Source organism: Seriola lalandi, unplaced genomic scaffold (assembly GCF_002814215.2).
Source record: "Seriola lalandi dorsalis isolate HSWRI2012SDOR001 ecotype SW California unplaced genomic scaffold, Sedor1 jcf7180002054048, whole genome shotgun sequence".
In the NCBI taxonomy this organism is placed as follows: Eukaryota; Metazoa; Chordata; class Actinopteri; order Carangiformes; family Carangidae; genus Seriola; species Seriola lalandi.
Genome location: NW_019524601.1, coordinates 373,237 through 398,986, shown reverse-complemented (window position 1 = coordinate 398,986; position 25,750 = coordinate 373,237). Strand labels below are relative to the sequence as shown.

At 41.6% G+C, this 25,750-nt stretch overlaps 1 protein-coding gene across 1 annotated transcript in view; it reads right to left on the bottom strand.

The window, feature by feature from the left end:
• Positions 1 to 25,750, bottom strand: part of si (sucrase-isomaltase) — a 64,161-nt gene that overhangs the window by 14,427 nt on the left and 23,984 nt on the right. The window contains exons 18-40 of the mRNA XM_023402980.2: positions 25,523 to 25,677; positions 22,056 to 22,140; positions 18,316 to 18,372; positions 15,789 to 15,913; positions 15,522 to 15,610; positions 15,133 to 15,182; positions 14,393 to 14,584; positions 12,421 to 12,570; positions 12,116 to 12,322; positions 11,758 to 11,912; positions 11,028 to 11,196; positions 8,346 to 8,442; positions 7,495 to 7,607; positions 7,010 to 7,135; positions 5,165 to 5,293; positions 4,864 to 4,980; positions 4,648 to 4,710; positions 4,332 to 4,448; positions 4,137 to 4,227; positions 3,844 to 3,982; positions 2,880 to 3,013; positions 2,667 to 2,701; positions 1,849 to 1,965 (exon numbers count right to left, since the gene is read on the bottom strand). Coding sequence (XP_023258748.1) covers positions 1,849 to 1,965; positions 2,667 to 2,701; positions 2,880 to 3,013; positions 3,844 to 3,982; positions 4,137 to 4,227; positions 4,332 to 4,448; positions 4,648 to 4,710; positions 4,864 to 4,980; positions 5,165 to 5,293; positions 7,010 to 7,135; positions 7,495 to 7,607; positions 8,346 to 8,442; positions 11,028 to 11,196; positions 11,758 to 11,912; positions 12,116 to 12,322; positions 12,421 to 12,570; positions 14,393 to 14,584; positions 15,133 to 15,182; positions 15,522 to 15,610; positions 15,789 to 15,913; positions 18,316 to 18,372; positions 22,056 to 22,140; positions 25,523 to 25,677 — 2,712 coding nt within the window. The remainder of the gene's footprint in view (positions 1 to 1,848; positions 1,966 to 2,666; positions 2,702 to 2,879; positions 3,014 to 3,843; positions 3,983 to 4,136; positions 4,228 to 4,331; positions 4,449 to 4,647; positions 4,711 to 4,863; positions 4,981 to 5,164; positions 5,294 to 7,009; positions 7,136 to 7,494; positions 7,608 to 8,345; positions 8,443 to 11,027; positions 11,197 to 11,757; positions 11,913 to 12,115; positions 12,323 to 12,420; positions 12,571 to 14,392; positions 14,585 to 15,132; positions 15,183 to 15,521; positions 15,611 to 15,788; positions 15,914 to 18,315; positions 18,373 to 22,055; positions 22,141 to 25,522; positions 25,678 to 25,750) is intronic.

Genomic DNA, 25,750 nt, shown 5'->3' with positions numbered 1-25,750 from the left:
CTGACTGGGAAATTTTTATTTTATTTTTTTTACAGTAGACTACATAAATAGCTGACACTGATTCCCTTTTCTCCCATCTCTTAGTCCTGATTTGAGTATTTTTACACCGTCCTCTCATACATCCCCTTTTCTGACTTGATCTCAGGTGTATTGTTTATCCAGCCTTGTCCCAGCTCTCACATCCTTATCATCACCCTGTGTCACCACCATTTGACTTGCTAAATTGCTAAAATACTTGTTTTATTCTCCACCAAATTTGTCTCTCATCATTTTTTCCTTTTTCTCTGTCTCATCACTTTTGAACTTCTCTCCCCCCTTCCAACTCTTTTATCTGTACTGGCTTATCAGTATTTTCCTCTCAATACCTGTGTTCTCCTTCTTATATTTAGTTTAAATACCTATACTGTTCTCTTACTAATTCTCTTTCTATCACTCCTACTTTTTTTTTTGTCTCCCTGACTTTATCTCTTCCTCTCAAACTGTCATTTTCGCGCCACCCTCTCCTAATGTGTGTGTGTGTGTGTGCTTTTTCTGCCAATTTTCTCCATGTTTAAACACCCATTTGCAAGCCGTTATTAAATGATTGGAATCATGGGGTGTACGTGTGTGGAGTGGAGGTTAGGTGGTGTGCAGTGGTGCCCAGATCACCTTGAGAATTCAATTATATTCCCATTCCATGCCGTTAAAAAGCACAAGCACTGACACACACACCCACACACACGCACACACAACTGTGTCCTGTCTAGTATTGCAGACTCCAGTACAGAGAAATTTCGCCCGGTGGGATCGATCTCCGGACGGGGGTTATTGGATTTCTCAGATGTGTTCCAACGCTCTTAAAGGTCACCGCTAGAATGAATGCCACGACAGTACACCACCAAACAGGTCTATCTTTTGTGTGTGTTTGTGTGTGCATGTATGTGTGTATATATGTCAGACACAGATTAAGAGAGAGAGAGAGAGTGAGACGAGTCGGGAAAACAGCTTGGCTTGTTTTTTTTGTTGGTTTTTTTTGGGGGGGGGTTTTGTGACTATGTGTGGTGTAACATGAGCCCCTACTTCCAGAGCACAAGAACATGGTTGCAAAAGTCGAGTTTCTCTTATATCCTTTGAAAGCATCCAGCTTCTGCAGAGTTGAGCTCATTTCTAGTAACACTTTTGGGTTGAAGGAGTTCCCATGATTCTAAAACTATCATTCTTTTTATAGGATAAACAAATAAATAGAAAAAATAAATGAAATAAATTTTAATTTTAAACACAGTATGGTGGATAATTATAAAATATAAAAATGTTTATTTTCAATTCTCTGGTGTATTCCTTTGTTATTCCTTAGATAGTGGAATAAATACCCTTAAAAGTGCACACAACAATAACACAGTGCCATACCATATAATGATCTGATTCTCGTACTGTCTCCATAAGGAAGAGAGTGACTATCTAAACTTTGGTCTGAGGTAATCTGAGGAAAAAACATAAAAGCTGTAACCTGCAGCCATTTTAGCGTGTTGTTTCTATAGTGTGAGGAACTACACAAGGAGAATAGCGCGTGGGTGTATCCGCAGGTATTTTTTTTTTACCAGGAAACAGGAATAATGTTTGATGAGAATTTCCTGGAATAAACAGTATTTCAAGCCCCTTAAACCCTAACAAACATTGGTTATAGCAAATATTTGACATCATATTGAGTTTAAGAGGAGTTATGACTCCTAGCTGGCCATCAGCATGAAATAAACAGCCACAAATAAGAGCAAAAATAAGTATTTTTAGGTTATGAAACTGAATTTAAGTGAGTTTTCAGCCCAGAACATCTCTATGGGAGCGTTTTTCTCATGCTTTGAATTCACTCACCGGGTTCCCCTTGCCGTTGTGGTTGCGTGAGTATGGATAGAAGGCACCCAGCTGCATCCAGCGAAGACACATTTCATACTCAGCTGCATTAAAGAAGCCACATATGTCTGCCCCGGTCTGAAAGGGATTGACAGACAAAAAGGTTGAGTGAGTGTGTGTGTGTGTGTGTGTGTGTGTGTGTGTGTGTGTGTGTGTGTGTGTGTGTGTGTGTGAGAGAGAGAGATGGACTCAAAGGCAAAAATGTGGCCACCAGGGTGCAGGTGTGACTACAGTGAGCACTCTCCAACCACAGGAAGAGAGGTCACCCTACTTTTGTTGCAAGCATCATGTTCTCAAAGTGTCCTTGAGTTTTGACAGCGCTAGAGTGAGGGATTTTGCTGTATCTCTGTAACCCTGTGGCTGGGCTGTGGGCATGCAAATGATTTTCTGTACAGGGGTCGATAAAGGTGTCGTATTATAATTATCATTATTAGAAAACACTGAGGAGATCAAACAGGACGGAAGGACAAAGAGAGACTGAAATAACAGCAAGGAGACACATGGGGGGCAAAGAAGCAAAGACAGAATGAGCAAGGACAACAATGACTACTCAGTTGATAATAAAATTTATACGGGTCACAACAGACGAGCACGCGGCGTCTTGGTTGGGATGGGGCTTGTAATGACACGCTGCACATTGTATCTTAAGATGTCCTTTGATCAAAGGGTCTAGCAAACAAAATAACATCACTCAGGCGGCTGTAATCTACTTAGAGAGGACAAGGTCACATCAATAAGATTATGCCTTGTCAAAACCAAGATCAGATGATGATACTTACGTAAGGGATGCCAAACAGACTGAACTCCATCATGCCTGCAGAACAAAGGAAAAATGGGGAGTTATGCCAAATTAAAGATTCTTTTTTTTTTTTTTTATATATCTTACAACCCGTTCTCATGAATATGCGAGGCAATTTAAAGATTACTGATTCCAGTTCAGACTATTGTCACAGATTGTAAGTATAAGTATTAACCCAAAGAACAGTTTGTACCTATAATGGATTTGTAAAGCTGGTCCCAGCTGGCATTGTTGTCTCCCAGCCAATGTCCAGCCCATTTCCCACTGGAGGGGTAAGTGGACCTCGTCACCACTATGCCTCTTTTACCTGTCGCACTCAGCAGGGCGCTGCACAGATGGAGAGAGATGTGTCTTACACATGGAAATAACACACACACACACAAATACACACACAAACAAAGCAACAAGCAGGCTGTAAAAGTGTCTTATTCATCTTAAATGAAAAACATTCATTTTCGAAGTGAATTAACCAATTAATTGTGATTGTTAAACTCAACACGGTGCTAAAATGAAATCATTCCTATGACAAAGTACCAAGAGCCAGTGGTACTGAGCATCCCCAGGCTCTTCTGTGGCTAACTCTGCAATTTGGCCTCCCTGTGGTAGAAAGATAATTTTACCACAAGGACAAATTAAGTTTCACATTGGTGATTATTATCATAAAGATTTGATGAGACCATATTTCTGTGGAAAATATCAGTTATGCATCTCCTGTGGCTGCATTTTCCTCCTGAATGTTTTTGCAATGATAGCTCCTACTCTCCCCTCTTCTCTGTTCTCTTCAGCTACATCTCTTCTGTGCTCAGATTGTGTGGGATTGTGATTGTTGAGATAATTTGTGTTCTTCTTCTAATGTAGTCTGGGCAACGCAAACACATTTCTTTGGGATCATGCGCGTCTGCCAACAAATGTCGCCTGTTTGCTGTGTTTAAAATATCACAAAAACACACTTGCACATCTGTCATCTGTGTTGGTTCAATATATTGGTTCAAAATACTATCTTTAAATAACATCTCTCCTCTTAGATGTGATCTATTTACAAGTAAAGTACAGAATAATCATCTACTCTATAAAAATATAGAAGTTGGCCTGCAAGAAAGAAAGACACACACACAGGTGTGTGTGTGTGTCACAAATATGAATACATATCCACTTACTCATAGGTGGGCTTGGTGTGGGACCAGCCGTAGAGGCTATGGACGTCGTAGTGTCTGACTCTCTTTCCATCGCTGAGTATCTGCTCGCTGTTCATGCACAGAGTCTTATGGTTCAAGCCAAGATGTTTGGATTCCAAGGCTTTTGGGAGTGCACACAAACACAAAACACAGACAACACACACACACACACACAAAATAGAATCCTTTAAAGGTGATGCCAAAGTCGACATCATAGCTCAATAACCACATTGCAGTATTAGGAGAAGAATAAAGTCGAGCTGTGTGCATCTTACGTGGCATATATGGAGGGTTCTCTAGAAGTGGATTACCAAGACACTTCCCTCCCACTGTGCCGTGGACAAAACTGGCAGGCTCGTTCATGTCCTGCAGATGAAGACAGATGGTAGAATATGGAAATCAAAAGAAAATCAGAAAGTGGAACACGTATAAGGTCACTGTATTAGAATGTTCTCTTTCAGGTCACTCACGATCCACAGGCCGTCAAACTTCATGGTGTAATTATAGAAGTCCTTGATTTCTTGAAGCCACCACTGTGCCGTTGTATTGCGGAAGAAGTCGGGGAATGCGGTGTAAGACCTGAAGAGCTGGGAATGAGACAGTCAAATGATCAGGAAATGAAATGCTGAAAACTGACCGATCTTGATCGTCTCCCACTGTATTTCCTGAATTAAAGCAATAGGGCCGATTTCAGATATTGTGTATTGGTAGTAGGAATTTTCCACTACCAATACAGAGGCCAGGGAGTATGATCTGTCAGTGAGGTGGAAATGGAAAATAACATACCTCTACTTGTGTTTCCCAGTCTAGAGATTCATTTACTGTGACGTTAGGGTAATCTGGCCAGACCTGCAAAAAAAAAAAAAAAACCCACATTTTGCATCATATCGCCACACACTATGCATAAGTCATCACTGTGTCTGCTAGTTTCAGTCTCTTTTAATCAATGCATGCTGGTGTGTTTTTTTCCACTTGTTTGTTTGGCCATCCATTCCCTCTTACCTTCCCCCACACAATTCCATCACTGAGGTGTTTGGGCCATTTGATGAAGACATCTGCTTCCTCACCTCTCACAAAGGCAGGGTAGTCATTTGTTTCATTGCCTGAGATGGCTGGATCCTGGGATTAAGAACACACAACGCTTGCGTAATTAATAGTAGAGAGTGGCTAGTAATGCAGTAATTTAACATTCATCAGACATCTTTAATATCACTATATAATATTTACAGCGGCCCTTTGGTTGCCGATGCTCAAGTGGCCAATCATGTGACTGTATCTGTAGTTTATGATATAAGGTCATTACCAGAATGAAGATGAACCTCATGCCCTCTCCTCTCATGCGGTCAACCATGGCAGGCAGATTTTTAAACTCTGGGTCCAGGACGAAGTCCAGCTGACGATCCATGTAGTCAATGTCTGCATACTGCACATCCTGCAGAAGACGCCACGTAAAAGGTAAGTTCAACTGATTTTGTTTCATAACAGATATCAGAATGAGACCGAAATTTAAAACAACAGATGGAATTCATTTAATTTTTCCCATATTAAATTCAGGTCTCTGTGCTTTGAGCTACAAAATTACAGTAAAAAACTTTTTCTTTGCAAGTCACTTTAGTCCTTGGATAAGTATTTTCTGCATATTCAGCCCCCAGAACCTTTACAGAGCTGGTGAGCTATGTGGATGTAATTAAAGTCTGGATGAATGAATGAATGAATAAATTAATGACTGCTTTTTACGAAATTAACTTTCTTGTCATCAGGTCTAGAAAAAATAAAAAATAAAAAGAACAATAACACATTTCGCTACGAAGACGTCAAATTCTTGCCAATAAATATGAAAATCTGGTAGGTTTATCTTAACATATGGCATTCTACACATGAGAGAAGTGAGACTTTTCATTTGCTTTTAGCTCTTATCTCTTCCGGTGAGAACAAAACTTCATCTGCTTTGGCTGTCTGGTGTGTGTGTGTCTGTGTCTGTGTGTGTGTGTGCGTGTGGCAGTTTAAGGTTGGTTAGTCTGGAAAGCTAGCTGATGTGTAGGCATTCTGAGTAGCTGCATTTTCTGCTTCTTTCATTCCAGTTAATGATGCAGGATTCTTTATGGCTGGCGTCAGCTGCTCGCAGGTTTGGGGCTTTGTGGAAGCATATTCTAGGGATCACTTGATTATCGATGGAAATTCTTATGTACTGTTCTGCATGATGAAGTGGTTGGGATTCTGACCTGTTTCCACACAGGACATCCTGCCATGGTTAGACATAGTGCTTCCACAGATATATAGTACTTTCTTTTTTTTGTCACAAACTTCGTTACCTATACTGTTATTCAAATGGGAACCCCATATTTCACTGTCAGAGAGAGTTACAGGTTCTGGTACAAACTCAAAACGTCTATAGGCTGACAAACTTACCATGGGATGGATTTTGAATGAAATTAGAGGTCAGATTTCATTAGGTTAAACTGGATGTTCCAAATGTAATCCATGAAGCCAATGTCTCCATTTTGCTTCATCCCAATAACATTTATCTAATTTAGGTTTATGTAGTTATTGTCCACACACACTGAACCATATTGTAAAATATGGCTAGATACTGTGTTGGATTCAGCTCAGTCTATTCCACTGAGTGCCTGTCTCTGCACTGTTCAACATACAAAAAGAAGCTATCAGATTGCATTTGTTCAGATGAGAGCAATGAAAACATTCCTTGTGCCACGGCACTGATTGAATGGAATCAGTGTCTCGGCTAAAGCAGGTAAATGCAGTGGAATTTAATTGGATACGATGTATGTGGGCAGTATCAGGTTTGTGTCCTGTTATATTCTGTTATAGTAGATGACATTTGGGAAGTTGTGATACATGAAGTTTGATATTTTCTATCAGAAATAAATTTAAACAAACGAATCATTAAAAAAAACCAAAATAAAAATCATGATCCATTACATCCATAGCGTTATTAATACTTCTCTCTTTACAGTGTGCTGACAATGGAAACAGACAATTATTTAAAAGCTGTCACCGTGTTGCCCTGTGTTTAGATTCAGTTCACTGATACCTGAATCTAACTTTTGATGTGAACATATCGATTGAAAATTCATATTTTGCTGAATTCGGACATCTTAGAAAAAAAAGTCCTTGTCAGGGCACTTACATAGGGTATACCTGCTGCCCTCATCTCTGTATATAGATCTTCTATCTCTTTATCATTGCTGTAACCATAGCGACAGAGCTGGAACCCAAGAGACCAATAGGCAGGTAGAACAGGTCGTCCAATCAGCTGTTAAGAAGAAAAACAAACAAGGAAGTCAAAACAGTTCATCACAGAAAAAAGTTGTTTTGCAGGAAAACGGGACAGTGTCCATAAAATGTTTGTTTGATTGTGTGTGTGTGTGTGTGTGTGTGTGTGTGTGTGTGTGTGTGTGTGTGTGTGTTTGTGTGTGTGTTTAGATTGGCTAAATGAGAGAGCGCAATGAAGCGAGCAACTCCCAGCTGCTGCAGTCCATCAACAGCGGCCCAGGGCCAGACACAAAACACACACACACGCAAACACACATATACACACACATAGGCGCTAGAAAGACACACGAATGCACACAGTTATACACACAATCAAACCAGACTTCCAAGAAGACTTACTGCAGTGTACTCTTGCACCACCATCTCAGGCGTAGGTCCCAGGACCATGTAGAAGTCCAGGATGCCTCCCACAGTTCTGTATGTTAAAGCTGGAGTCGGCTGGAAAGTCACATCTGGACACAAAGCAAATAAGACGTTTATGTCCCTTGAAAATTCACATGAAGTGGTTAGTATGAGTGTACTGTATGTGTCTGTATTAACTTACTATGTGTTGCACATGTACATTTTAGTGCTTAGGGGTTTAGCAATTATTATTTATTTAGTATGAGTGTCTTTATGAAATTGTACTTTCTGAAAAATACACATTTTTAAAAGTGTCTGGAACGCAATACAAATTAGATATTTCTTATGATTTTTCACAAAGGCAGTTGAATTAGACCAGATCATGACAGAACATACTGTATTATTAATCTGGTGATGAAATAGATGTAGAAGGACATTTGGTACCGAATGAGCAACTCAACTGTGTCTCGCAAAGTGAGAAATGTTTAGATATAGTAGTGTGTGTGTGTGTGTGTGTGTGTGTGTGTGTGTGTGTGAGAGAGATTTATGATAATTTCTCTGTGTTTTTAGAGTATGTATTGCTGTTCAGTATGCAAATATACACAAGTGCAGATGATTAGAAAGTGCTCGTTGTGCTGTGTTGGCCTTATATAAGACTCCCTGTCAAAGGACATGTGCTCAAAACATGGGAAATGGCCTCACTCATTAATATATAAATGCTGGCTGCATACGTAATTGAGTGTGATTATGTCTATGTGCGTGTGAGGGTGGTTGGTCGCATATGCATATGGTGTATGTGCATGTGTGTGACTTTGCGGAAGCGTGTGTTTGTGTGTCTCTTCTCTCACCCATGGCATTGCTGTTCAGCAGCAGCACACCATGGGCATCGGAGGTGGTCTCAAGGCCCATGTAGAAGGGATGCACTCCATAGCAATTCATCTTGTACTGTAGCACAGAGACAGAGAGTGACAATCAAAGGGAAAGTGTGAGATGGGTGCGTGTTGGTTAAAGAATTGGCCTGTTCCGTGTTGTGTTTGTACAAATGCTGGCTTGTGCACCACTTTGTTTATTCATGAGCATTTTTCTTCACAGGTGACATTGCATTTCTCATTGTATTCATGGGTGTGACATAACACTGCCGCAGTGGGCTTGCTCCCAGTGCTGTCAACATTCAACAGTTTTCCTACAAGGTGGGGAAAATATTCCTACATGTATCCTGTATGCAAATGAATGTGAACTGGTTAAAACATTTATTTTAAAACAGACTGCCTGTGGCAGTTATAGCACCCAGTACTGCTCCCAAATCACCCAAATTTTAAACTAGGCTAGAAACTGGCCTGAGTTTGTAGACATCAACAGAGAGCTGGGTGGTTATTTGGGGATTTGAGTTGCTGCCGGGTGCTATAACAAAATCAGGAAGTCCTAAATGTAGCATACAGAACATTAAAATTAATGACAAAACTGTAGCCTGGTGGTTGTCATACTCAACTTGGTAACTTATTAACAGAGCAGAGCTTTTGGTGCTTTAGAAAAGTTTATGGTTTATATCGCTCGCTTAATCAATTTGCTTGTGCTGCCTGAAGGCACTAGTTTAGTTTTTTTTAGTTTTTTTTGTTTACATTTCCTGTGACAGTTTATCACATGCAAATAAGCATCCGTCTGTTGATTTTCTGCATGCACATACATCAATGTGCTTCAGTAAAACATAAGTAAGAATATATTGGTTCTGGTGGGAGTGGGTTGAGTTTCACAGTGTGGGCTTTATGAGTGATCCTGCTATAACTACTGAGGGGGTCCCACTGTTGTCTTCAGTGTTTAGATGAGGATGGGACTAGACAGACGGGGCGATGAGGAACAGATAGAAAGGTGGCGGGGGACAGGAAATCTGCCACTTTCCGATGTCACCGTCCTGCGAGGCAAACTCATGGGCACGTCACACTCCATCAGCCTCCTGCTCTTCTCGTGCATAAGAAGTTGTTAAACTGTAATATAATGGCTCTGAGGACCGACCCTGTCTCTGTGTCATTTTAGTTTGGATGTGTGCTTTTCTTGGTCTCTTGGTGTGTGTGTGTATGTATGTTTGTCCTTGTGGCACTGCTACATGGTGTGATGGCCTGACTCAGGAAGGAGAGAGGTCATCAGCTCTTCCAAGCACTTCTAACAACTAGTGACAGCCAGTGACAGTGTCTCTCCCTGTCGGTCTTTGTTGACTTCCTTGACACATTCTAGGTACATTTACATGGACTGTAACAGTCTGACTACGGATGTTCCTCTAAATAAAACAGGATTTGGTTTAAGCATCTTACTCGCTGCCTTATAAATCTTTCTATTTATATTCTCCTTCATGTTGTATAGCGCACAGCGTAGTTAATGACTAAAGGTTTGATTTTCCTTCAGGTATCAAGGATTCAACAAGTGCAGCAACATGAAAGACAGACAAGGTTTCAGGTCTTTCATGTTGCTGGACTTGTGCATCCTTGTGGTTTTGTCTGAGCAGGCGTTGAAAAGAAAACAACAAAAAAAAGATCCATGAGAGTGAAACCAGATAGCATGCACTGCATTCCATATTATTTCCACAAAGTTTGTTATTCTTTATTATCATTTTTGGGTATTCTGTAACGCTGGCAACAGTGTTGCTTTAGAAGAGAATGTTCTTTTGTTTATACTCGGTAGTGAGGAAAAGACAAAAGTATATCTTTCGGAGGAACATTTTGGCCTGTGCTGATGATTACCTGGATAATGGTTTATGTCCAGCTAAAATGCTTGAAAAATCCTTTCAAACCCTTTTAAAACTTACTGACTTTCAACACTGACACGTTTCATTTTTAGCTATTTTTTTGCCTGGGTCTGGCAGCCATCCATAATTCATAGAACTGTACGTAGCTTTCTTTTTTTTTATCATCTATCAAACTCCTATTTAGAGTGTTGTCTTATCTGGTTTAATATGAGTATATAAAAAGTATCCATGTCATGCCCCCCCCCCAACGCTAATTTCCTTGCTCTCCGAGGGCCCCCATAACATTTGTGTGAACCCTGTGGAGCTGTCTTGACAGCTCAGCAATTAGGTTTGATAATGCTGATGCAGGTGGAAACCTCATCCTGTCTGGCCTTGACACCGGTAGGGAAAACATGATGACACTCACTATAACCGCCGTTCATATCAACAGCGCCACATCAAAGTGCCACGAGCGGGAGAAAGACAAGTTTACATACTGTGCAGGAAAGTTGTTTACAAGTCACCTCTGCAGTCTCTAGAGGGTATGATGTTAAAGATGTACGCCACAACAAGCACGAAACTGCTTTTGATGGAACATGCCTATGCTTAAAAGAGGAGGGGAAAAAACTGTTCCTGCTGTGAACAATAATTTTGTTTTTTGCTCATGGACATTATTACTATCAAACATTCCTTCAGGTAAATTATATGCTTGTAAAGGATATATCAAAAGGGGCATGAAATGACAACTGAATCTGTATTCATTTTTTCATATGTGCTCATTTGCGTGACGTTTATGCTTCAGTGTGATACTTACACCAGGAGGCTGGTCCTTGGAGAACATACCCCAGGTGTGATAGTTGAGGTCATGCTTAAAGGTGGGATGCTCAGTCTCCCCGAAGCCGTAGACAAACTCTGACGACAGTTGAGTAGACACTTGGATGAACATGTCTGAGAAGGTAAAACCTGGCATAGAGGAATCCCAACTGAGGGAAGTGACAGAGGATTAAATCAATGAGAGAGAGAGGAGAGAGAGAGGGGGGAGAGGGAATTATTGTCAAAGGGAGTTATTCACAATATGTTTGACACAAATAAGCATAATAACCCGTAGGAACCGCAGGCATCCCTTCAACATACTTCATAAATTTTAATTAGTAACATTTCAACTGACACTTCTAAAAAAACACGGAAGGCTTAACTACAAAATAATGTCACCCTCGCTTAAAGATATGCTTTGAAAAAGACTCCGACGTGCGACTGCTTCGCGTGACATCATCACGACTGCTGAACAAGAGGAAACTACTTTAGGTGCTGGCACACAGGCCAACTTTCCTGAGCATATCTGATTTGGGTAGCAGCGCCTGAAAGGTTGACTCAGCATTGTTACTTTTATCTCACAGGGGGGGGAGTTCCTACCACTGGTGGCCATTTTATCGGACAATTAAGAAGGCATTGCAAAACAAAATAGAGCATGGAAGCTGAAAAATCTAGAACACACAACAACAACCTATGCCCACCTGAACCAGCTGTATCACTGAAGTACTCACATCTTAGTTCCTGTGCTTTTCCTTATGACCTGGATGCCGAATGGGCTGTTGCTAATGTGGACCTTGTAAAGCCTCTTGCTCTCATCAGTCTCAGGAACAGCAGGAACCGACAGCGGCACTGGAACCTCATAACGATCTGTGGCCGGGTCCCAGATCTGGACAGGGAAGGTGATATTAGTGTATGTCAGTGAATGTGTGTGTGTGTGTGTGTGTGTTTATGAGAAGCAGGCAAGCAGGATGAGTGCACCGAAGATAAGAAAAACAGTCAAAGAAGGAACATAGGGACAGATACTGGGAAGCACAAACACTGATATGTAGGAGAGCGCACCTTTACTAGCATGAATAAATAAATGCGCACCTTGAATTGCAGCATGTCACCGCTGTGATAACGGATCTCAACACGGAGCTTGTCTATGTCCGGTGAGTCTGGGCGACCGCTGCTCCTGTACTTCTTGTTCCGAGTGATATCAACTGTCATGCCTGAGGCGGTGGGTTTGGTTGCTGTAACAGTGTATCCATAGTCTTTCGGATAGAAGCACCATGGAACACTGTCAGTGCTGCTTGGCTGAGTAGGGAAAGAAAGGAAAGCATAGGGATTTTCAAAATAAAGTAATCTTGTATATACATGAAGCGCGTGGGAACATCATCAGAATCACTCCTCACCTTCCAGATGCAGCCTCTGGCCTTGCACTTCGCTTCATCTGCATGCTCTTCTGGATGGCAGTCAAAGCGCTGGTAATCTTCTTGCACCAGTTCCCACTGCACCAGGTAGGTCTCCCCCAGGGTCAGGGAGAGGCCGGTCAGGAACAGGACCTGTGTATGTGACGAAGCGCACGGGGAGAAAAGGTCCGGGTCATTAAATCCGAGGATGCCACCGTGGTAACGTTCTTCCCAAGTCATCTTGTAGTGAACAACCTCCTTACGCAAGCAAGCACAGACATGCTGGCTTGAGACAGAATGTGTGCTTGACGTTGCGTGCGCTATCAATTAGGACACAGCTGTTAATTTCCCTGGCTGTTTCAACAGCCTCTGCCGGGAATTATGAGTCATTCTCACAACATATCTTGGGGAGCCCCCTTCGCTGTAGTCACTGCGGTCAGCATCTGATGCATCCTCAGCTGTTGCGAGGACATCAAGGATATGTCTTTTTACATGGCCTTTTTTATTTTGGAATCGTGGTTCAGAAAATGAACTGAAATACCGGGAGCCAGTGTGACTCATGTATTATAAAGTACTGTTCTATTTGACTGTATATTGAACTAATGATGTTTGGCGGCTGTGAGCTATATTCAAGGCCCAGTCTGACTAGGCATATAAAGACTGATGGACGTGACAAGCCAGAGTTTAGGTTTAACAGCACATTTACCCTTCACCCCCAGGAAATGATTACCGCTGAGAGTCATTTGATAAATGCACGCTTGTGTGTGTGACCAGAGAGACCTTGAGGATCTACACAAGCACAACTAGAGCTACATACACATACATACACACGCACACAAAGCAAATCTCTCTAGAATTACTTAACCGAACCTCTCGACACTTTATAGACTCTTGCTTTTTGCTCATAACCCTGGGCGCCAACTGTAGAATCATTGCTCTTAGTCATTCTTTCTCACTCTTTATTTCTCTTTCACTCACACACACTCACGCACACACGCACACAAAGCTTTTAGGATCCTCACCTAATGTAAATTCTTATCATTTCTTACACTTAGCGGCTAACCTTGGTCTGTACAGTAATGGTTTCATTTCTGATCTTATTGAAATAAATGGCAGATGCCTACAGGGGTAGCCACTGCAGATCACATCCACCCTGCATCTGTCCAGCAAGGTTTCCCTGACTAAATGGAAATACTTACAGTGGAGTCTGAGCCCACTTTCCATTTCAAGTGAATGGGAAAGTGGTCTCAGACTTTTAGACCTCTCTATATGTATGAGAGTTTTTTTTTTTAATGACTAAGCAGTGCTTATTATTCCATTATTTATGAATTCTAAAATACCAATATAGCACACTAACAATAGATTGCTTTCACTTATCGCCTACAATTTATCTTCCCTAAATGTGATCAACTTAAGGAATGCAGATTGAAAGCCAAAAATATAAGAAACTGAATGGAATATATTGTAGTCATTTATTTATAAAGCTGTAATATTTGATATCTTAAAGTTGATACAGCAAATTTGTTAGCAAACAGTTGCCTATTAACACATTCAGCACACAGGGAGCAACATTAGCATTTTTTTTTCGAGGCATGTTTCTGGCCAGCTGATGAATGCAAGTCTAATACACCCTCTCTGTGTCGCTCTGGACTGGTCTCCATCAACTCCTGAGGGAAATATCTGAGTCCTTAACAACTTTGCCCGGCTGCTGTTTAGTGCTGGTAATGAGTGTGTGGGATATGGTAATGAGTGTAACCCAGTACTGTACCAGCATAATCAAGTCGTAACTATCTGCAGGCTCTTCATTACTAGTGAAAACCTTCAAATTATATATAACAACACTCCATTGTTAACATAAAAATAAAGATTCACTCAGTTTTAAAGTTATATGACCTGTAATATGCCTCCTATGCCTTTTATTTATTTATTTATTGCATCTGTGCATTGAAATGTCTATGAGCAAGTGTGTGTTTACCTCCTTGGCTGCATCATACTTTATGTTGGCGTTCGGCAGCTCTGTGGTAGAGTTTCCAGCTGCTCCAGCGCCAACGTGGGTCACAGAGACAGACAGAGGAGAAAAAGGCACCCCGAGGACTGTGATGTTCTCAAACTTCAGGTTGTTTGGCTCCTTGTAGCCGGCGTTGGTCACCTGCATTGTCAGTGCTCCCTATAAGGCAGAGCAAAAACAATTATGTGCCTAATTTGAATGCATTAAAGTAATTGGATTCTCTCAAATTATTATTGCTTGATTTTCATTCTGCAACATGTTACACTTTTTTTCTTTTCTGATGTTTTGAAGAATTAGAGGGAAAGATTGATATATATTTAGTCTACCCCAATGTACGTTACAGTCACAGTGCATGTGAAGCAACCAGCTTATAAACTCCCCAAACTCATGTCCATCAGTCAAACAGATGTTCTGATAGATTTCCTGTCTGTAAACCCTGCACCCCAGGGTAATGCTAATGTACAGGAAGAACATCACTGGCATACATTAAACATGCAAGGCAATCCTCAGTGCTGTGTGAAGCAGGAACATGGGGTACTTGATCCAACAAAGCTTCTGCAGCATAACATGGATCAATCATGCTTGTGGAGTATTGGACTGGGGAAGTGGAAAGTCTCTGGTGGTTTTGAACTTCGAACTTGAATTCAGATCAGAAGGAATATGTGTGCAGGATTTGAAAGATGGTGTAGATGTGAGGGAAAACTTACATAGACAACAGAGAATGTATAGTGGACGTAGTTGCCTGTTTTAACTGTTTCTGTAAAAAAAAAAAGTGGAAGAGCAGATGTTAATGATTGTCACCTGAGTTTGACACCTGAAACACAGTCACATGTTGAAGTGTGTGAGCTGACCGAGAACGTTTGAACAGCCACCGCGACTCGTGATTCTTTGTGTTTGACAAGATAAGAGCTTCCGTTTGATGCTCATAAAAGAACGCCTGTAATGAGTAGTAATAACAAGATGCAGATGATCCCGTCTCACACTAACTGACGCATTTGCACACACACACACACACACACACACACACACACACACACACACACACACACACACACATACCACACAAACAGGCACGAACTGAGAAATGCAACAATACCTCGGGAATCTCCATCATCCCAAAATAGCTCCCCAGCTGCCTGGTTGTTGTCATCAAGAGCAACGATCAAGCCCATGGGGTTTCGCCGACTAGAATTCAATGAATCAAATGGCTACTGAACACATCTGTGCAAACACGTGCATGTGAATATAACAGAAGACTCAGTTTTGGTAATTACTGTTTGTTAAAGCTTGTTGAACATATTCAGGTGATAACTCTGTGTGTGTGTGTGTGTGTGTGTGTGTGTGTGTGTGTGTGTGTGCGTACCTGTATGTTGTGGTGACATCAGGTCTTTGTGTAGGGAGGACCGCACCACCTCTGATGTGTAAACCAAGCTTGTCAGCTGGTAGATACATATTAACCTTTGTTCTGCGGTGTCGCAGTCGTTCCATCTGATTGGTAAAACAGCAGAATCTATGAACTCACATACAATTCATTCCTCACACCCCCTTCAAGTTTAAGGCAGTGGCCACAACTTAGCAACAAGCCTGGGTTGGAAAATACTAGCTTTGGGCTTGCGTGAAATTGCCATGTCGACAATGAAGTTTGGCTTCTTCTTTTTTTTTTCTGAGGCCCCCGAAGCAGAGAAGCAGAGACGCAGAGAAGCAGAGAAGCAGAGAGAACCTGTGTTTGCTGTTTGTGTGAATGGATCTGCAGTCTAGAGTCTGCAAACCTGCTACCATATTTAATAGGTCCAAAGCCACTTTGAAGTCAAACTGTTCAACCTTCAATACAGAATATTATATTAACTCTAGAGTTTACAATAGCAAAGTTAACCTATAGTTAATGATGACTTTGGGACCCCTCAGCAATAAATCCCACTCTTGAAAATAGCAGATACTTGAACCTGAAGTTCAAGCCTAAAGTTTCAATGCATAAGCTCACTAAATAATGTGCATAAGTATTGTGTACTGGACTCACAACCTCAAGAAATTGTACATTGTTTGAAAGCTCTAAATCTCCCAATTCTATTTGTGAAAGGCTTTTTGGTTGCGAAAGTTACCTACCAAATGAAACACAGGTTATGACTGTAATCAAAAGGGTTGAAGAGCTGTAAACCTTTTTTATTTTGGGTACATTATTTTTGGTTGGGCTTGTGCACAAAAATAGGGGTGTCTGGTTGAAAGTCTGAAAAATGTGAAAAACTCTTGGAAAAAAGCTGTGATCGAGTCACTTGAGAAGCATATGAAATGTGTCATTTTTGACATTCTAATAATATAATGTGTGACTGTGCTGTTTGGCTAAGAACCATTCGAAGAGCAGAGAAACGGCTCCACATCTTTCTCTCTCGCTCTGTGTCTCTCTTTCTCTGTGCCTCTTCCACTCATTTCTCTGAGGGCCCAGATAGAGCAGAGTTAATTTCTGATCCCCCGAGGACTGAATCCTCAGACCAGCCTAAAATAATTTAAAACTCTCTTCTCTCCATCTCCTCTCATTCTCCTTCTACCTACTTCCCTCTCCACGTCCTGTTATTCTCTCTTGTGGTGCTCTAATTCTTTTTTTATCCCATTTTGCTCCATTCCCATTGAGGGTGTGTGTGTGTGTGTGTGTGTGTGTGTGTGTGTGTGTGCATGTGTGTGTGTGAGTGCGTGCACCATTGTGTGCGGTACAGTAGAGTATGGGCGTGTGTGTGGGCTGGAGTTAGTGGAGCGACTATAAGCAATTTCAGATCTTATCACCCCCTCATTGTCTGCCTTAAGGAGGTCTTCTCTTGCCTTGTCTTCTCTTCTTCTCCTTATTCCTACTGGTCCAAACTTCCCATCTTCCTCCTCCTCTTTAGGTAATTGTCAGCCCTCCTTTTTTATTCTTCTCATATCCTCTCTCGTCCCTTCTTTTCCTCTCTCTCCCATCTTATACTCTCCTTCTTTCCTTACTTTCTCTTCATCCAACTCCCATCCCGTCTGTTTTCACTCCTTTGTTTTTTCCTTTATTTCTTTCCTCTGTAACTTGTTTTTCATGGTCATTTTCACTACATCAATACCCCCCCCCACAACCCTTCCATCCTCCTACCCAGATAATCACAGGGGACCAACCGGGACAAGGGGCTGGCGGCAAGACAGCCAATCTAATCGTTCATCTGATCAGTGGGCGCTTTACATCGCCACTGTGACGCCCAAATAAGGTCCCAAAGGAACTCAACACCTCTTTTATCTCTCTGTCAGAGAGATAGTCTCTCTCCTCTCTTCCCTGTCCCCTCTTTCACTGTATCTTTGTCCTCTCTCTCGCTCTGTCTTATCGCTCTCGTCTCTCAGTCTCAAACAAAGAACTCGAGGCAAAGACTTTCATGTGATACATGCTCTTTGTGTACGTGTTAATTCCACTAATGTAACACAGTACTGATAAGCACCTGTGCAATCATTATTGTTGAGCGCTGTACATTTATGTTGCCAATTAATTCAGGTGCACCTGCACAATCTAATACAATAACCTCTGTTTAGCCTATGATGTTTAGTTTCCTAAGACTGTATCAGAGAGATTTATTCACTATATTTTTTTTTTATTATTTAATGCCATGTAGTTTTAAATCAGACTGCATAATACTGAAATATTTTTCATTTTCTGTCTCGTTAATGTCTGTAAATGGGAACGGAAAAATATAAGAAACACCCATGTATGTTGTGTAATTAAAGTATAAATCCAATTTTAAGGCCATCATGACATGAAAAAAAGCTATTCATTGATGCCTTTTTCATCTTTTTTATATATAGGAGAAAATAAGAAATTTCACAAACTAAACTGAAAGTGTATAAAATGTGTATAATAACAGTGATTTTACCAGATGCAGTGATCTTACCGTCTCATAGTCATACCACACAGCATCTGGTACATATGCCTCCACCGTGTCCACACCCTGCAGAAAACAAGAACAATGATTTAAATTATTTGTTTTTGCCATTAAGTGCAGCCAGATTATGGCTCTGATTTGTGGTGCAGACGTCAAAAAGTTGTCAGCTTTGTGTTCTGTGTGATGGCATGCCTAGTGTTAGAGTTGTAGTTGCATTCAGTAACACCTGCGTTAGCTAATCTTACCAGACTGAACATGAGGAAAAAAGCTACATACCCAACAAAGGAAAACATGGATATTTCTCGCTGCTATAAATCACTGCAACTTAATAATAAATAAAAAAAAGATAAAATGTTCCCATCAAAGAAAGTGATTTTAAAACTGCCTATCATCTGATATAAAGTTTCCACAAAGCCCCGGTGACATTTCGGTCCATGGTGCTATGATGCAACAGATGATGGAAAAGACAGCATCAAGCGACGACTGATAGGTGACAGGCTTTGATGGCTTAAGGTGGCGGACAGACAGGAGCAATCAATAGAAGAGCGCCAAGCCTTTGATAGCGTTGTCACTTCCCTGCTCCCTCTGACAGGGCAGAACAGAGGGAGAGAGGGAGATAAACACAGAGAGCACAGCAAAAGAAAGAACCAACTACAGGTCCTTCTCAAAAAGAAAAAAAAAACAAAACAAAAAAAAAAAAACACAAATTGTGAAATACACTATGTCAGCTGTGTAGGCCAAGGCTGTCTGTCAAAGGCAGCCATGATGACACAAACATCTCCCCTCCTATTTCTCTCTCTTCAGCTGCCTGTCCTATTCTGTGGCCCTCTGAGGCCTGTCATTAGGAGGAAGAAATAGGGGTGACAGGAAGACACGATAATTAAACAGAGGCAAGTAAGAGCAAATTTGGACACCAAAAACATGAAAAACTAAAAAGGGTAAGATATGATATATGTTATAATAGTCTGCTAACTAAATTAAATGACTTAATGTCCTCTTTAGGGGCCACATTTGCAGATCACCTGTCACAGCGGCTGCACAGCCTGTGGGATGACAGCCCGGGGAAATGGATGCGCCCCCCCATTCCTCGTTTTCTGGTGTCTGATTTGCTCGCGGCGCCTATCACTCACCCTGCTGACTAATGGGAAGGGACTGCAGGACTTAGCATGGCTGCTAACTGTGATTGAGAGGGACAAGGCACGAGGCCTGTATCCTCATTTAGAGTACTGAAGCTCAGTTAGCCATAAGGTAAGATTTGATCAGGTGGGCCTAAGATTCATACTGGCAGAATGATCAGATGGTAGCTGAGGCATATGAGAGGGGCAGAGAGAGGCAAAGAGACAGAGAGAGGGAGAGAGAGCGAGGGTGAAAGAGGGATGGGATGAAATGAAACGGGATCACAAGGGTGATTTGACAGCAGCTGATTAAGAGAATGCAGATTAGATAAGGGAGCCAACGTGTGATGAAAGGATAAGCTAAAAAGAAAAGGGAGTAATGGGCAAGAGGAGGAAGAGTGGAAGCATGGATGAAGACCAGAGGGGATGACAGAGAAAGAGTGCAGGAGATCTCCCCGGTTTATCACAGAGATCAAGGTTAAAGCGTCGACTGATCTGAATGATAGAGCAAGAGCATCATTAGAGAAAGGGAGAGGCAGGCGGACAGAGCGATAAATAAAGAGAGACAGAGAGACATGAGCATAATGAAAAAGGAAAGTGAAGGTAGGATGTCAACGGTTGTTAAAGATCAGCCTGTGACCCTACTCAAGTAACTGACACTATCTCTTCATGTGGCCCTTCACAGCCTGATGCATCTGTAAAAGATAGCCGGCACTCTGAGTGCCTGCCCTCTCCCCTGCTTAAACCATGGCACCACGGCTCAGCATCACTCTGCCACCACAAAAGATGTATATTCAGTCACATCAGAGCTGTCACTCAGATAGGATCCTTTTCAAGTGGTGTAGCAGACGACCAAAATGCTTCAAAAGCTTACGCCAGTGTGCGACACTGCGCTGTGTTACTTTTCTACAGCAGATGATTTTCATGTCAGAAAAACAGTGCGACATGTTTAATGGCTCCAAACCACATCAACACTATGGGTCGATGGGTAACGGTGCATCAGTCATGGCTATATTGACTTTATTATGCAATTAATGTGGCATTTTTATTAGATGAAGTCTTTTTGGTTGCTAACTTTTACCTATTTGATATTTTTCTGCCTGCTATGATCTTTAGTATGCAGAAATGGGAGGGGAGGTTCAGTATGGGGTCTTGTCAATATTGATCAAGCAGCATGGTGCATCTTTGGAGTTTAGCTTGGGTTTGGTTAAACCCCAGATCTGGGCATGTGAACAAATGTTACTCAAAAGCTTACAAACTCTGTTTGTGAATGATGTGTTGGCTGGCTTGATTTTAAATTTGAACTCCTTCAAGCAGAGAGAAAAAAAATTGTTTATGTTTTTTTTTTTAATTCCAGCTCTACATGTGATTGTAGTGTGAACGCGAACATAGAGCTGTCAGAATGCACCGTGATGGATTACTTGAGAAATGTTTGGCTGAATGCATCCATGCCCCCCAAGAACCCAGACCAGCGCTACATGGCAAGCAAATGTTTGATCTACTGTAATTCATTCATGACAATTTCTGCACCATCACAAGCAGGGTCATAATTTTCCTCCTTGGAGGTGCAATTCTACTGCAAACATCTGATTCTATTCAATTATCAGGGCACTTTGACACAAGGAACATTGCTTTTAAAGAGAAAGAAAATGAGCAGTTGGTCATAATTGATGCCAGCCCCTAACACATTCACTGATAATGGAATTATTTTTATCCTCTCCTGTTTCCAACTACACTACACTTGAGCTCTGCCTCTGGCCTTGAAAGGGCCCAAAGTAGATGCACTGATGCGTTTGTCTTGTTTGTCTTTGTGATTCAGGAAAAATAGCAACCTGCTCAGTAACCTTAAGGCCCTTCCTCTCTGCCCCCTGGACATCTCAGACCCTGAGGCGCTACAAACATAAACCCTCCACTTTTCGTATTAGAAACTTTTCCACAATCACACTTAGTGAAGTTACTTTATCCTTAGCCCCACTATGAATCCAATTCGCTTTCCACTATTCTGTAATTCACGAGAGGCCATGCTAAATTGCTTATTAATCAGGCCACTTTGACATGACCGCAATCGCTGCATATGCACGCATACTCATGCACGCATACTCATGCACGTACAGGCACGCACACTTTCACATACACACACAGGTGCACGCATATACACACACGTACTCAGACAAACATGCACAAACACACGCATCGCATACACACTTCTATCTACACTTCTAATCTGCTAGTAATGAGGTCAGTGCTCTCATTAGAGATGAGAGAAAAGAGAGAGGATATGAAAGAGAGAAGAAAGAGGGATGAGAGGAGGGGAGGGCAACAAAGAAAATCCCATGTCATGTTTTCCCAGTGGAGGTCAATGTGTGTGTGTGTGTGTGTGTGTGTGTGTGTTTGTGTGTGTGTGTGTCTGACTGACTGAGTGTGTGAGAGTGTGTGTGAGAGTAACTCTGCTGCATCATCTGCAAAACACATTTCTCTATGCACTACATGCACCTTCCTTTATGTTCTGTATACAATCGGTCCTGTGTCTAAACATGAAACAGTGCATAGGAGCATGTGTATTTGAAGGACCAAGGCATGTTAAAACATGTATGTATGTGTATTCTGGGATGTTTTGTTTGTGTGTTGGCTAACCGGGTCCAGTACAGGTGTGATGAGCAGGTGTTTTCCCCAGAGGAACTGGTGGTCCACTGTCCAGGTGGCGCTGTCAGAGTAGAACCTTGGGAATGACAGAGAAGAGTGCAGAATCAATCAGATATATTTCTCATAGTGTTCTGGGTAACCAAAACATAATTTAGATTCATTGTGTAAAACCAGAATGTGCTACTTTGCTAAGTCAGTAAATACCTTATTGCCACTGTTCTATGACAAACTTTGGGGCAATGTATAAGTATGTGTAACTTTATTCATTGTACTTTTTTATGTTACTGTAAAGATTTTCAAAAATTTCATCTTCATTTCGTTCAGAATGCTGCAGCTAGAATTTTAACTTAACATAAAAATTTGACCATATTACACCAACTTTATCTTCCCTTCATTAGCCCCCTGTACGTGTTGGATCAGACTTTAAAGGCACTTTTAATGATGTACAAACTTCTAAATGGGCTTGCTCCTTCATACCTGTCTGATCTGTTTAAGTCTTATTTTCCATCCCGTGCTCTCAGTTCCCAGAAATTAGAGTTCCTGTCTGTCCCCAGAGTTAAAAACACATCTCCTTGCTGGAGAGCCTTTTCCTGTCAGGCCCCCTTCCTCTGGAACATCCCTCCTGCTGACATCAGACTGACACCACTGAGGCCTTCAAATCCAAACTTAAAACTCAGCTTTACGCTTTAACTTTCAGTTAGCTCCTTATTCTTTCACAACTTCAGGCTTTGTACCTGTTACCATTCAACCACCGGCGGGTCAGCGTCAGTCTCAATAAATCAGTTAAACCCAGTAAATGCAGTATAGTCCATGTTGTCCTGCTGACGAGATCACTGTAAACTTTCTGAAAAACACTGCCTTATTCTACAACTTCCTCAACCACATGAACACCCAGGCTGTATGCCTGTCTCTCTTCTCCCCTTCTCTCTCCCTTCTTCTCCCTCCTGTCCCCTCCTTCTATCCCTCTCTCTCATTATTGCGCTTTCTCCCCTCTCTCCTCCTCTGTCTTTCCCCCTGTTGCTCTCTGCAGGTCTTCCTGCCTCCAGAGCTGTAGAGTCTGGATCTGTGACAAAACCACCTACAACAGCTACTAATATTATTATTATTACGAATATTATAATACAGATAATACATTCAAATATGCTATATGTATATGTCATTTCTATATGTATATATAATTATTATAAAATAATAATTTAAAAAATGAAATAAAAATTTTAGCTTGACTTTCCATTTTTCTTCCTTATGGTTAACTCCCAACAGTCTTAACCATTTTTATAATAAACAATCTCAACAAATCTTAACAGCTTGAACGTCTCCTTTTTTTCTTTCATTCTTCAATCAGGTATTTGTCCGACGTCATCTCTCGACGTGTGTATCTCACCAACTGAATCCAGTAGCAACGATTGTCTATTTAGCGTCACGTGACCAGTGCCATAAAGGCTAAAAAAGTGGCGCCGATTCAAGCTGCGTCAAAATTGAACAATTCTCAGAACTTTATGGGTTTTACGTCCGGGGTCCTGACCGCAGTCCGCAGATCAATGAGATACCTCTTGTTTTGATTTGGGGCCTAAATAAAAAATTTACTTGACTTCAAGCTTCACAGCAATTGGTTCATTAAAAGCTGTAACGTCCAATCAAACCCACGCAGGTGTACAACGCGGACATTACAACCTGAGACTTGACATGACTGTGAGCAAATGTCACTCTGCAACACCAAACACCAAAGAAGAAGAGGAAGACGAAGTGTCACTCGTGAATTTTGATTTGACCTGAGCCAGACTGTGTTTGTCGTTATGGACTGCTAGAGGAGAAGAAGGAGAATATAGACACTGTGTGCCGCGCGACATCGGCTGGTTGTCAACCTCCTGTCCATACAGATGTCAGGACAGAAGTTTTCCTGTTTGCTGTGGAACCGCGACCAACTCCGCCAGGGGCCTTCACCATCCACCGTATTTCGACTCGCCACGTTACAAGCTAAGTACCTGTTACTGCTGCTGCTTGTGTTTACATTCATTGCTGGCTACACGCAAACGTGTTTTGGCTTGATACGGATTGTGTTTGCTGGGCGATGCCAGTGAGCTAGCTGTGTCCGCATTGTTGTTGGCTGCTTCTCGGTTTAACCTGGCTGCTGTGCTGTTTCTGTTCAACATTCAATTTGTGATGAGCATGAATTATTAGCATTCACGGCTTCTGCTTGCTTGCTGGTATTGTACTGCTGTGTGCTGAGCTTCCTATGCTGTTGAATTTGAATTCTCCGTTTTCAATTTGCAATCTTTTCACTTGCAATGTATGTGTTCTCATTTGCATTGGTATTATCAATCTCTTCAGCCTTATTGCTAATGTCCAAAGTGCTAATTTGAATATTCCAGTATTGGGTGAATTGGTTTTGGGAACATTTTCCCCTGGCAGTTATCAGTTGTTTTTGTTGTCTATTACCTTGCTATCTCATGCATGCTGTTTAGCAGCTCACTAGAGAATACTTTCCTCAAACTTTGGTTTATTTTTCCTCATATAATGCAATCTATACCTTGACTCCTGCTCATTGCTAATGTAATGTGATTAGAGAGGAGGCCTGTATTGAATGAGAGGAATTTGTTTCTTTATCCTGTCTAGGAACATAGACTATTTCCTTTGTATCGAGATAACCGTTAGTATCTGTAAATGTGCATTTGAAGTGTACAGTCTTAGCTACTTCACAGATGAGAGGAGAGTTTTTTACCAAGCGTTCAAGGGGAAGTGCAACATGTTGCTTCACATAGTTCAGTTACATGAGAATGTAGAATATTGAATCAGGATACTGTTAGTATTCTGCAACATATTCATCTGAGGGAAGCCAGGATGTTGTCTGAGCTCCTCTCAGATGTGAAGGGGATTCAGGATGGTGGATCACAGTGACTCTGATGTTTTTGGGGGGCTCATGCACTCCCCGCTAAAACGTATTAAGCATAATAATTTTATTTTGGAGTATTAGCTTTCTCAGCAGAAACCTCGTCGCACCTCCCTCAAACAGTAGAGCTTTCACCACCAAATCTAACTGTATATTTGCAATGAACAGTCAAAGCCTCGATGAAAGTTTCTCTGACTGAGCTGAAGCACAGCCTTAGTTCAGGCTGAGCACTGAAGTTGTGCTTGTATTAGCTGGTAACACCTGTTTGCTGGATGCCTTACAGTGATTGATTAATTCACAGCTGGGCAGCTAGTAATGTCCAATCATATTCATGCAGGGGCATTAGGGTGGATTGTACAACCTATCACTTATCACTGTTACATTGCTCATTACGCTCAAGCCAACCTCCTCCTATATGATATTTTGCATTGTTGATTCAACTAAGATTAACATTCATGTATGCAGCAGAGCCTTTTCTGCCATATCGTACTGTACAACCACTTGTTATGACTGAACTGGTGTTGAGAGGGCCTGGCAGTACACTACCAATATTTTTAAAATGACTTACTCATGCATGACTGGACGTACAACAGTATCCCCTGTGGTGTGGGCTTTGTAGAAGAGCGTGTAGAGGTAAGGCAGAAGTGTGTAACGTATCTTCAGGTAGTGTTTAGAGCTCTCCACCAGCATTGAATCAGGGCCAAACACAGCAGGATCCTGGGGCTGGAGACAGAAAGATGGATTAAAGAGATGGCGTTGATAAATGAGAGAGAAGGAGGGGGAGAGAAAGTAAAGA